The 12,752-nt window shown below is 45.2% G+C and overlaps 1 protein-coding gene across 4 annotated transcripts in view; it reads left to right on the top strand.

The window, feature by feature from the left end:
• Positions 1-12,752, top strand: part of MTCL2 (microtubule crosslinking factor 2) — a 95,348-nt gene that overhangs the window by 68,965 nt on the left and 13,631 nt on the right. For 3 of the 4 annotated variants that reach the window (XM_083618313.1, XM_083618312.1, XM_083618311.1), the window contains exons 11-14: positions 5,406-5,657; positions 7,018-7,089; positions 8,308-8,378; positions 10,489-11,944. In XM_083618313.1, the coding sequence (XP_083474439.1) occupies positions 5,406-5,657; positions 7,018-7,089; positions 8,308-8,378; positions 10,489-11,944 (1,851 nt within the window). The remainder of the gene's footprint in view (positions 1-5,405; positions 5,658-7,017; positions 7,090-8,307; positions 8,379-10,488; positions 11,945-12,752) is intronic. The other variant, XM_083618314.1, reaches the window with a different exon arrangement.

The raw sequence follows: 12,752 nt of genomic DNA on the forward strand, positions 1-12,752 counted from the left end.
TCTTCTTAGGTGGGCAAAGGGCCATTCCATTGTCGTAGAAATATCTGCTTTGTGGGCTTTCCCCTTAAGGAAGGCACATGCTTGGCCCCACCTTGCCTTCCAGCATCAATCGCTCTTGTCTATAAATACTCATCTTATAGCCAGCCAAGTGATCAGCACCACATGAAGAATTTGGGTGCAGCTCTTAAGCTGTTTCTATTTTAGCTTCTATTACTAACATCACCAGAATCTTAATGGCAGCAATTGAAGCTGGCTTTATTCATGCATTTTATTGATTCCCCTCCCTCCCTGCTTTGACTGAGATGAAAGGAAAGATACACAGCGTTATGTGTACCTTACCCAGGGTCTTTGGGGAAATAGGTTTGTTCAGAGGCAATTGATAGAAATTTTGTCCTTGTTCAGGGTTGTAGGGATCAATACTGATTGCTCTGGTCAAGCTGAACTGTGAGAAACTTGTGGTTTGCAGCACTGAGAGAAGTGGAACCTGCTCCTGAGCAGGAGATATTACTATAGGTGTGATTCACCCCTTCCAACAAAGCCTAGCAAGCACATTTGAGTTACATTACTAAGGAAGTGTAAGGCTCATGGAACAGCAGTGAACAATCCCAACAAGAGTCAATTCTATAGGCCTTGATGGGCATGCCTTGCCAAAATATCACACACGCACACACCTATTCAAATTATAGATTTGTATATTTTCATTGTCAAACAAATTCCATGCCCCCCCCAACATGGAATGAGATGCAGTTGTTAAACTGAGGCTGAATCCATTCTTATTTGTGCACTAATACCAAAGAACCTTACTCTTTGTCATAGAAGGAGGAGCTGCCATGAGCTGGGATTTCCTTCTCACCAGCATGGCTGACTAATTGAAGGTCTTGATCAGTCTCTGATTGACAACTTTCTGGGGTACTAGTATTACTAATCATAATTCACCCCAGGCTGGCATACAACAGTCTTAAGACACAGCATTAAAAATGTACACTTACAAAAAATGCAACCACCAAAAATTACAAGTTGATAGCTTGCATGAATAAATGTTCACACAGATCAGAGATAATGCACAGCTTATCTATTTGAAGTATTAGCCGAACAAGTACAACAAGTAGAGACCTGCCACAACTTCCTCAGAGAAGAAAACAAACATAGACGCTTATTGTATTGGAGGAGAGCAGGCAGCGGGCTCCCAGTTTTTCCCCAGCCTAACAAATCTGACCCACTTCTTCCACAGGTAGCCTTATAAGTAGTGAACACATGCCAGCTTCTGCTTCTGGGAGATTCCTGCTTTTTAGGTTGCTAGCAATTCACATGCTACACATTGAGTAGCTTGAGGAATTTGGGCAGGGAGTTGGGGGAGGTAATTTTTGCAAGCACATAAAAGTGTTTAGACTTCACCGCCTGAGCCCTCTACTCATGTATTTGGCTTTTCACCCAGATAGCAAAGTTTGTTAATGGACTATAAGTTGGCAGATAAGCTGCAGTTACCAGAAACAAATTCAGTGTGCCCAGACAATTGATAAATGTTGTGATAAAACAGATACTGCACCTACTAGAATAGTTTTCTGGCATGTCCAAATGGAACTGATGCAGAGCCTTGGGAATGCAATCCCCCTGCAAGAGAGCTATGTGGAACACTTCGTCTTGCACTGGTATTGGACAGGATGCGCTTTCAACAGGAGCTCGGCTTGTACCGTGTGTGCAGCTGACTCCCTATGCTAAGCATGGTATTATCCTAGGGCAGAAAAAATGTCCAAGAAATGTAGAAACTGCTGCCTGGGTGAGTCCTTAGAACAGAGATGGGGAATGTGTGGCCCTCCAGATGTTGTTGGATTTCAGCTACCACCATCCCTTACCATTGTCCAGGCCGGGACTCAAACAAAACCAGGAGAGCCACAGGTTTTCCAGCATAGCATTGAAAGATAAAAGTAGTGCTATAACCAAGATATCACTGCGTACGGTCATTCTGCAAATCCAGGAGCATTTCTTGTTCCTAGTGTGGCTCCTCTGCACCCTTGTTCTGCCATTGAATAGGCAAGTGGGGGGTGGGGGTGGGGATAAGGAATAGAGCTGCTGACGCATTAGTCCTTCATTGTCATAATCTCTCCACTTACTTATACAATGAGGTGGCAGCTCGTGGTTGAGCCCTTGTAAATTGATGCTACTTTCTTTTTATTACAGCCTCATTTCAGCAGCTGCATGAAGACACATTAGGGTTATAATAATGAAGTCTCAAGTAATAACCCACTTGCTGGTACTTTGCTCTGGAGATGCCATTATTAGATCTTCCATGGATTCCCCCAGATGCCCATTATCTGTTTACTCACCCAGAATGGCATCTGCACTGAACTGCTGCTATGCATAAATGCAGCAAACATGTCCAATTATTATCTGATTAGAATAATCATTTCCTATTCAGCTGTCTGAGCTGTCAAGTGCCTGCGGGCCTGAGAAAGGGGGCTCCTAGAATGAGCTTGCTGTTCTCTGGAAGTGCAGTGCTGTGGCCTTTATTTTGTTGGGGCATGCATTTAACTTCCACACCTAGTACGTCGTGCTTGCCTCTGATCTCACACAGCTGGCACAATGGGTAGTATGCAAAGTGTTAACCCCAAGGATTCTCATTGCCCTTAATGCTAATCTCCCAGATAGCAGTTATGTAACCAACTTCCTTGGCATCAGCATGCCGTTAGCTTGTTACTGGACACCCGAAAGCAGTTTTGGCAGAGGCTGCCGACTCACCTTCTGTCCATCATATACAAGGAAAGACTGTTGGAGAGTCTCTAACTCCTGGGTGACCACAACACCCTGTTTGTAAGCTGATTCCAAAAGCTCACTTGCTGAGCATCATGATTTGGGGGCCTGCCTGCTCAGAAGGGAATTGATTGCACTGTTGAGCCAATCATTCCCAAGGCATTTGTCTCTGTGTCTGCTTTGGAAGTCCCTTGATGCTGGCTCTTCCTTGCTATAGTTCACGCTTCCCCTTTCAGAAATTGCAGTTTGCTGGGCAGCGTGCTTTTGCAGTTTGCTGGGCAGTGTGGCTTTTATTGAATATATTTAGATCCACAAATGGAACGCCCTTGTACTAGCCATGTCCTAATTGATATCAGCATGTTTGAATAGCATGTTTCATCTAAAGATTCTACGATTGCTGTGAGCTATTCTGTTCCGTAAATAATTTCAGATTTCATGTTTCTTCCTCCTTTTTTCCACCTCTGAAAAGCATGGAGATGTTTACCACTATAGAAATGTTTTACTGCCATTATTAACACACCACACTTCAGAAGCAGCAGTCTCTTTTGCACGATGTTTTAAGTGGTATTGAAGGAGTGTGGTAATCATCCTCATGGTCAGTGTTACATACAGATAAATGAGGGAGCTAATTCATGGAGGTTTTCAGTAGGATTTAGCACTGTAGCTGGTGAGTCCTCCAGAGACTGTAGGTATTTCCAGAGACATCTAGAGTCCTGGAAGTATTATCGGCCTTTGCAGTGTCTCCCAAAACATGAAGCAAATAAGAAGCTCTAATAGGATTTAACACTATCCGCTATTTCTTCTCTGGTGAGCTTCATTTTTATTGGAATTTTATTTACAACATAACACAACCCCCCCCCCAATACACAAATCCACCCAAATTAAACATGAACATAACATACAGTGAGCATAACATACAAACAACCAAATAAAAGACTTACTTTATCCTGTATCTGGCCTCCTTATTTACTTCTTATAAACTGTTTCCTTTATGAATAATTATTAAGATTTTTCTAATTATAACTTAAATATCCACAAAGTCTCCTGCAGACATTTAGGGCACTGTTTTGTGAAGTACCCTCTGCATTTTCCTCATGCTTTTTGAAACTCTTGTCTAGTATGATCTCTAATTGCCTGTTAATTGCCAGTTCAATATATTCTAACAGTGTATCTTGCCATTCCTTTTTTGTTGGCACAGTTTCTTTTCTCCAGTTTTTAGCAGTTAGGATCCTTGCCACTCCTGTGGCATAGAGGAATATTTTCTTATCTTCTCTTGCTATACCTGTGTCCGTTAGCCCTAGTAGAAAAGCTTCTGTATTTTTCGTAAAGTTATACTTAAACATTTTTTTAAGCTCGTCATACGCAATCCTCTATTTCTTCTGCATCAGCAATAGCAATTAATCTATCATATTAAAAAGGGGAATATCATAATTTGTTTTCTGTTTGTGGCAGTTTACGGTTAGTATGTTATGGGAACAAACTATTTCTCCAACAGTTCTCCGGCCTTGATCTCCATTTGTTATGGGAGCCATTCCTTCATGTTATGGAACCTTATCCATTATCTCCCTGTTTCCAGACAGCTGGTTGCTGCATCAGCTGTGTGCTGATCCTTGAGAAAACTGAGTATTTTTCTCCTTAAAGTAACTCCTTCCATAAAAAGGGCTGAAGCCCAGTTCATACTCCTGCAAGCAGGCTAATGATGTGCAACATCTAAAAAGCTGACCTTTATAGCTCTCTCATTGGGTCCCAGTCTCATGCTTATTAGTATTAATTCCTGCTAGAAATGGGTAATTATTTAAAGCAGCAGTGCTCAGAAATGCAAGAACCACTGCTTGAATGAGAACAATTCCAATTAAAGGCAAGCACAGTGCCCCTTCAGGCTTACCCAGAGTCAGATTGGGACTTGCACTTCACTTGTGCAGTCACTGCAGATGGAGATCATGGGGTTGGCCAGCTACACAGTCTCTGGCTGCAATTGATAGCTAGCTGTGCAGTCCAAGAGGCTGTCAAAGATGAAGCTGGAGATCATGGGGCTGGCCAGTCTCCCGATTCTGGCTACACAGAGCTGTCAAATGTAGCCGTGGATTGCCAGCACCATGGTTGCCTGCTGCCCTGATCTCCTTTCCTCCACTGCCTGTTTCTTCCTCACCACACTTCCCTAAAATAAAGATATAGTTCCCAGAGTTCCCTGTGAAGAGGGATTGCTTGTTAATCCACACTGAGAACTGTAGCTCTGTGAGGGGAATAGGGGTCCCCTAACAACTCCCAGCACCTCTAACAAACTACAATTCCCAGAATTGTTTGTGGGAAGCCATGACTGTTTAAAGTGGCATCATAGTGCTTTATATGTGTGGTGTGAATGTGGCCCAAGTCTGATTTTTACCAAATGGAAAAAGGCGAACATAATCAAGTTTTTAGTTACTTTGACATACCTTGTTTTGACAGTGTTAAATATTGGCTGCTTTGGAGAAAGGATATGAAGTGCTCCAATTCCTAACCAGTAATTCTACCATGAATATATTTCATTGAACCTGTCCACCTTTCCAGCACAGCAAGCCAAACAGTCTCCCATAACCAATCTCAGACAAAGGCAAGGAAGCTGCGGCCTTTGATTTAATTGGGTTCCTTGACACAGCCACTCCCTTTGTCCCACACAGCTGGAATCCAAGCCTGGGAAAGGCTTGACAGAGCGAGCGCTCTCTGACTGGAAGACAGCTCTGAAGAGGGAGAGGGAGGAGCACCAGCACCTCCTGGCTGAGTCGTACAGCGCCGTCATGGACCTGACCAAGCAGCTGCAGATCAGCGAGAAGAACTGGGACCAGGAGAAGCTGGAGCTCCTGGACCGATTCAAGGATGAACGGCAGCAGGCAGAGCAGCAAGTGAAGGAGCTGCAGAACAAAATAAATCAGGTGAGAACGGAATGCATTTTGTGGGTGCAACTTGCCCTCCAAAGTCTCAGCAAGTATTTCAGCAAGTGTGAATATAATGTGCATTCCCTTAGCAGAATCAATATAGGCTGGCAGCAATGGATGTCCCTGCATGAGCATAAGTGGGGGTATAGATGCAGAGTGTTGTGGTCGAGTCAAGTCCTGGATTTAAATCCCTGCCCAGCCATGGAACTCCCTGGGTGACTTCCAAGCCAATCACCATCACTAGCCTATTTCTCAAGGTGTTTGGGAGAAGGACAGCTCTGTATGCTTTCTGAGCATCATGGAGGAAGGGCAGGATAAAAGCATAATAATAATATGAATCAGGATAATGATGCTGGCCAACAAATGCCTATCCCCTAGGCTTCCTTGTTCCCATGAATACATGCATGTGCTTGCATGCAGCACACACGCTAGCGGGGTGCACATAACCCCCTCTTGTGCAGAGCTGCCAACATGATTTTCTGGTTCCAGGTTCCAACAAAATTCTACTGGGTGATGCTGAGTAGGACTAAAATTCAATACAAACTTATATAAGAAGATAAATTTGCATATAATCTGACTGCACTTGGCATTATATGCAATTTTATCTCCTCTTTTGCAGATGGGGTACAGGGCCCAAAGATAAATCAGGATCCACACACAATTAATAAGCTGACTGGCAGCCAGAGTGTCAACATATTAAGCTTTCCCCATAATTTCCAGACTAGAAGAGGCTTGACCTGTTGCATTTATGCCTGCCTCACAGCTGTTAAAGACACAAAAGCCCCGCCTTCCCTCCACCACCACACATCTCACCCCAAACCATGCAGAGAAATCAGGGTTCATGAATTGTGAACCAGCTATGTTACTGTAGATACATGTGTGTTTTGGACATCAGTAGGCTACAAATGAGGCACCTAAATAAAACTGAGACCCTCTGTCATCTCCCCTGTAGATTTTGCGTGATCTGCAATGGTGGAATAGATCCGTCTGTCCCCCAGTGGCACACTGAACACATTCCTTTGCCAGCAGTTAATGTTTCATTGACTCATCCCCAGCCTGACCCTCTATCAAAATGGATCCTAAGCAACACATCTGCCCCCAAGCTCCAGTTTCTCTATTAGTGATTGATTTTTTGAAACAGCGTCTCTGCCAGAAATATGTGGGTGCTGCAAGGAACACCCAATATCCCCCGAGTACTGTGATGCCAGTGGGATGTCCCTGCAGGGGCTGAACCTTGCAGTGCACTCATTAGAAACTGAACAACAACAAAAAAAAGTTATTGTCCACAGCAATGCCACATAGAGGACAAATTGGCTCTTATGTGCAGGCCCAGCATTAGAATTGCTTTGTCTTTCAGCTGCAGAAGGGAGCTGACCTCTGGGCTTTGAAAAACTCTGAAATGGAGAAGCATGGCAGTAGCTGGAAAGAGGTAAGCTGGGCAGGAACGGCTTTGTCCTAACCTGTAAAATTCAGGCAGAGATGACATGTGTTGAGTGTGAACTAAAACCTTGCCCCAGAAAGGTGAATGGAAGCTGTAGAATTATGCTGGGACAAATTATAAGGGAATGATCACATTTGATACTTGTGAGCATTCCAGATGCCTATGGTTGGCTGTGTGGTGTAGTGGTTAAGAGCGATAGACTCGTAATCTGGTGAGCCGGGTTTGGGTCTCCGCTCCTCCACATGCAGCTGCTGGGTGACCTTGGGCTAGTCACACTTCTCTGAAGTCTCTCAGCCCCACTCACCTCACAGAGTGTTTGTTGTGGGGGAGGAAGGGAAAGGAGAATGTTAGCCGCTTTGAGACTCCTTCGGGTAGTGATAAAGCAGGATATCAAATCCAAACTCTTCTTTTTCTTTGGACACAGGACTAGCTATACCTTCTCCTGGTTCAGCAAGGCATTCACTAAATAGGTTACATGTCTCTTATTACTTATGGTGAGGATATTAGGAATGTGTTTCCTGAGAGGGGCTGTGTGACAGACAGAAATTCAACAGGGTCAGCTATTTCCATCTCTGCACCTTTGTGCTGAGGAATGCTGCATCTGTTGAATTTACCTGCATGCATTAACATATCCTAGCCTTGGTCATGATTGCTATTTTCGATCTCTTAATAGGACTTCAGATTTCAGCTAACTTTGAAGTACATTTCTGTGAAAACTGTAACACCTAGAGCAGGGGTCAGCAAACTTTTTCAGCAGGGGGCTGGTCCACTGTCCCTCAGACCTTGTGGGGGCCAGAATATATTTTGAAAAGTAAATAAAAATGAATTCCTATGCCCCACAAATAACCCAGAGATGCATTTTAAATAAAAGGACGCATTCTACTCATGTAAAAACACGCTGATTCCTGGACTGTCCGTGGGCCGGATTAAGAAGATGATTGGACTGGATCCAGCCCCTGGGCCTTAGTTTGTCTACCCATGACCTAGAGCAATGAGCATTTTGACTGAGCTCTTGACATCGCACTGAATTCTGAAATTTAGGGGAAATCCCCACAGAACACTTTTTTGCTGCTTAAGTGCAAAGTGAAGCCTTGCATTCCTCTGGGAAGCTGACCCCTCTGCCCCCTTTAGCTAAGCTTCTCTAAGCCTGCCATGATGTTGCAAGGCACTACTGATGATAAAAGGCCTCCCTAATGTTCCTTTCAGACTCTCAATGAGAAAATCACCGACAAAGAAACTGTTTCCGAAACAGACATGAAAGGAAGCAACTTAAAAAGGTGAGATGTGTGCAGCTTCTAAGTTTTGCTTCTTCCTTCAACTCTTCACCATCTGGAAAACAGTCAGCCGGCTCCTCTAGCCATACGCAAGCTTAACAATTGGTGAGAAAAGCACATTGAGGCCATGGGGTGCGGTAACATATGTTTTCCTTCTCTGTGTAAAACTGGTAGCTGGCAATACCTGATGCCACATTGGGGCAGAAAATATAGACTGCTTGGTTGTTTGCATGCGAGCCTATCTGTATAATTTACCAGCTTCCATACCTCTGCCTTCAGCAAGTGTAAATACACAAAATGCATATTACCTTGGAACTATTTGACCCTCATTGCATCTTTCAGGGACAGAAATAAATGGTGTGCATGCTCATATTTCTTATCATGCTTTAATAATAATAATAATAATAATAATAATAATAATAATAATAATAATAATAATGATTTATTATTTATACCCTGCCCATCTGGCTGGGCCTCCCCAGCCACTCTGGGCGGCTTCCATAGAAACCAAAAATACAGTAAAATATCACACGTTAAAAACTTCCCTGAACAGGGCTGCCTTAAGATGTCTTCTGAATGTCAGGTAGTTGTTTATTGCTTTGACATCTGCTGGAAGGGCGTTCCACAGGGCGGGCGCCACTACTGAGAAGGCCCTCTGCCTGGTTCCCTGTAGCTTTGCTTCTCGCAATGAGGGAACCGCCAGAAGGCCCTCGGCGCTGGACCTCAGCGTCTGGGCCGAATGATGGGGGTGGAGACGCTCCTTCAGGTATACTGGACCGAGGCCGTTTATTTCTTATCATGCTTTTATTCTACTCCCTTGTTGAAAACACAAAACATGTTACCTTGATAATGGTATTGCCTTTTAATAACTGTATGCTATTATTTTCCCCCACCTGTCTTCCTTGTGTTCCCTGTAGGTGATTATTTAGGACATGGGTAGGGATTTTGTGGCCACCCAGATGTTGTTAGGCTCCCAATGTCCATCAGCCCCAGTCAGCAAGGTTACTGGTCAGGGACAGTGTTAGAAACTGAGATATGAAAGCTAGGAGCTAAATGGCACCTTAAACCTAGGTTATAGGCACCATAATGGAGTGTCTAGGTGTGCTTTTTTATAACAAGAATACAAAGCTGAAAATGAATGAACTGCAACTAAAACCTTATGTTCATTTTTCACATGGTCTAGGCCTCATTTGAAGACTGCAAAAAACAACACCACCAAAGCCATACTTCCCCTGCCCGCCCCCCTGATATTCTTATGAGAGTCCCTTCTCCAGTCTCCAGAGAGTGGCTGGAAGTGGGGAGGCAGAAAAAGGTCCTCCTTTCCTACCAGGCAAAAATTCCTAGTGAGCCTGAGCAAAAGAGTACCCCATAGATTCTTTTAGGAGATTCTTAGTGCAAAATGAGTTGTTTCCCTTTTCACACTGTATTGGACAATACTGGAGTGGGAAGTGGGACCTTCTGTTGAGCTTCACAGCAATTCTACTGAAAGAGAAGTGCTCTCTCTGTGTGGAGTCACGACACTCAGAGGCAATAAGAGCCTAGGACTAAAACTCTGTGCAAAGAATCACACTCCATGTAAGTGTGTGTGTGTATGTATGAAACTGGATTAGGTAGCATTAATGTGAATGCAATGAACTCACCACAGTTACTCTCACTTCTGTTTTAGCAATGCACAGCCTTTTCCGCACATGCATCAATTATGGATTTGGGGGTCATTTCCCAACATTATTTACCCTACTCATAACTTAGGGGATAATGGAGATAGTGGGTCTTAGCAGACGACATTAGCCTTTGTAATGTCAGAATGTCCAAATGGAAGTTTGGAATGCAAAATTTGAAAGGCAGGTCTGCAGGCATCCATCTGTCTTCTGTCCATTCTGACACTATTGAAGGCATGCCTTCCTTCCTATTTTTCTTGCTTTCTTGGTCATCTTAAGAGATGACTTGGAAAATAATAGGAGAATTGGCCATCATCTGTGTAGGAACCATGAAGCAGGAAAGTAGATATAGCCCAACCAGGAAAAAGCTTCTACTTAGGAAGGACAGAGCCTGGAGGTAGAAATAAGACACCTTCCCTAATAAATGTGCTTGCTCCCTTCTCTTGTCTATCCAGGACCAAGTCAGTCTCCTCAATGTCTGAATTTGAAAGTTTGCTTGATTGTTCTCCTTATCTTCCTGGCAAAACCAGTCCCGTCATCACAGACAACGTCTGCAGCAAAAAGGGCTCTCCAGCTACACAGGTGTTGCCTGACACTTTGAAGGACCCTGCAGGGTTTGCCCCCAATAACTGTGCCTATCTGAATAGTGAGCAGCCCACGCCAGAGAGCCTGACCACAGAGAAGCTGGATGTCTCGTCATGCAACTTCACCCAGACAAGCAGCTTCTCTGTGCAGGATCAGGCCCAGAAACATGTGCAGAGAAGCTACACTGCTCCCGACAAGACTGGGATCCGCATATATTATAGCCCACCGGTGGTACGTAGGTTGGAATCGCCCCTAGTACACAAGAGAGACGGGAAGATAATGGTTGAGCCTGGCTTCCTGTTCACCATGGCCAAGCCTAAGGAAGAATCGGACAGCTCCGAAAACATGTACAGCCGGTGGCTGTGCAACTTCTCCAAGCAGCACCGAGAGCTGCTTGACAGCAGTACTGTTAGCGAGAAAGCTGTGGCCCCTGTGCCCAGATTTCCACCTTCCCTGCATGACCTTGAGATCTCCGGCAACATGAGCGATGACATGAAGGAGATCACCAACTGTGTCCGGCAAGCTATCCGCTCCAGCTCCCTGGAGAGAAAGGTTAAGAGCACTTCCAGCCAGACAGTGGGATTGGCCAGTGTTGGTACCCAGACTACCCAGTCTGTCAGCATCGGTCTGCAGACAGACATGCCCAGGGGCAGCATACACAGCAGCAAGAGCTGGTCCCCACGAAGCTCCTCCCTTATATCCGTTCGCAGCAAGCAGATCTCGACCTCTCTGGACAAAGTCCACTCCAGGATCGAACGGCCCTGTTGCTCCCCCAAGTACGGCTCTCCGAAACTCCAAAGAAGATCATCTTCTAAGCTGGACAACTCCAAGGACCGAAGCCTGTGGAACCTCCATCAGACTAAACAGAATGGCTCAGCCTGGGCTCGTTCCACCACCACCAGAGACAGCCCAGTTCTCAGCAACATTAACGACGGCCTGTCCAGCTTGTTCAATGTTGTAGAGCATTCTGGGAGCACAGAGTCCATCTGGAAGCCAGGATGCCAGGAAAGCAAGGCCAAGCCAGAAACTCCTAAGTACGGGATAGTGCAGGAGTTTTTCCGGAATGTGTGTGGCAGAACTCAGAGCCCCACTTTGGCTCCAGAGAAAAAAGACCCGGTAGGAGGAGACAGCAGCAGCAGCAGCAAGAAGCCGGAGCATTCCTCCTCAGTTGTGCTCCAGCAGTCTGAAAACGCCCCCAAGGTCCTTGACAAAAAGCCCTTGAAGCAGAGCTGCAGTGAGGAACCAAAGCTGTCCATCCCAGGCCAAGGTGGCAAGGACAGAGCCTTAAAGGAGCCAGACATCATCTCTGCTATTATTGCCAATGAGGTAGTGCTTGCTTGCTTTAAGACAGGGGTGGGAGACTTCAGGGCTGGGGACCAAATGTGGCCTTCCAGGCCTCTCTACCTGGCTCTCAGAACCAGAATATGCCCCTTGCTGACCCTTCTTCACACCCCAAGTGCTTCTGCATGGTTAAAATGTATCTGAACTCTGATAACCCCTTTTGGCTGCCTGGATAGAGGATGGTGTGTATGTGTATAGAAACTAGCCTATACAAAAGTATAATTTACATCAGTTGTTCCAACCAAAAGGTTCCCCACCGCTAACTTGCCCCTGCCTTCAGCCCTTCTGTGAGCTGAAATGCAGCATAGCATTATCTCCTATCCACTGCAAACTTCAAGGGCCAGAAGCAAGGATGTCAACAACTGCCGTTGTATATTGCTTTGGCCACCACTAAGCACTTAAAGATACAAGGGGTCAGGTTTGGTAAGTGGACGCATTGGGGACACACCCTGTTCTGAGTGTGAGACCGAGGGTGTTGGTAACTATCCGCACCTTTTTGGCTCTATAGCTTCCTATTTGCAGATCATGAGTAGCTTATAGGATGGAATTCAACACCGTGCTATGTTGAATGTCCTACCACCACAAGCATTGCAGCTTGCCAGACAGAACTATCCCTCCTCTCCTCCCTTGTGTGCTGTTCTGGGGGTTCTGACCCTGACCCCAAATTCTGGGGGCATCATGGAAGGAGGGAGGGAAGCCCAATTGCACAAGCAGAATCCCTTTCTCAGGACTTAACGCTGACAGGACTCTGTAGGTGAATCTCACCCTAGAATTGCTTGTCCTGGTTTCTTGC

Source organism: Podarcis filfolensis (assembly GCF_964270895.1).
Source record: "Podarcis filfolensis genome assembly, chromosome: 6".
Lineage (NCBI taxonomy): Eukaryota > Metazoa > Chordata > Lepidosauria > Squamata > Lacertidae > Podarcis > Podarcis filfolensis.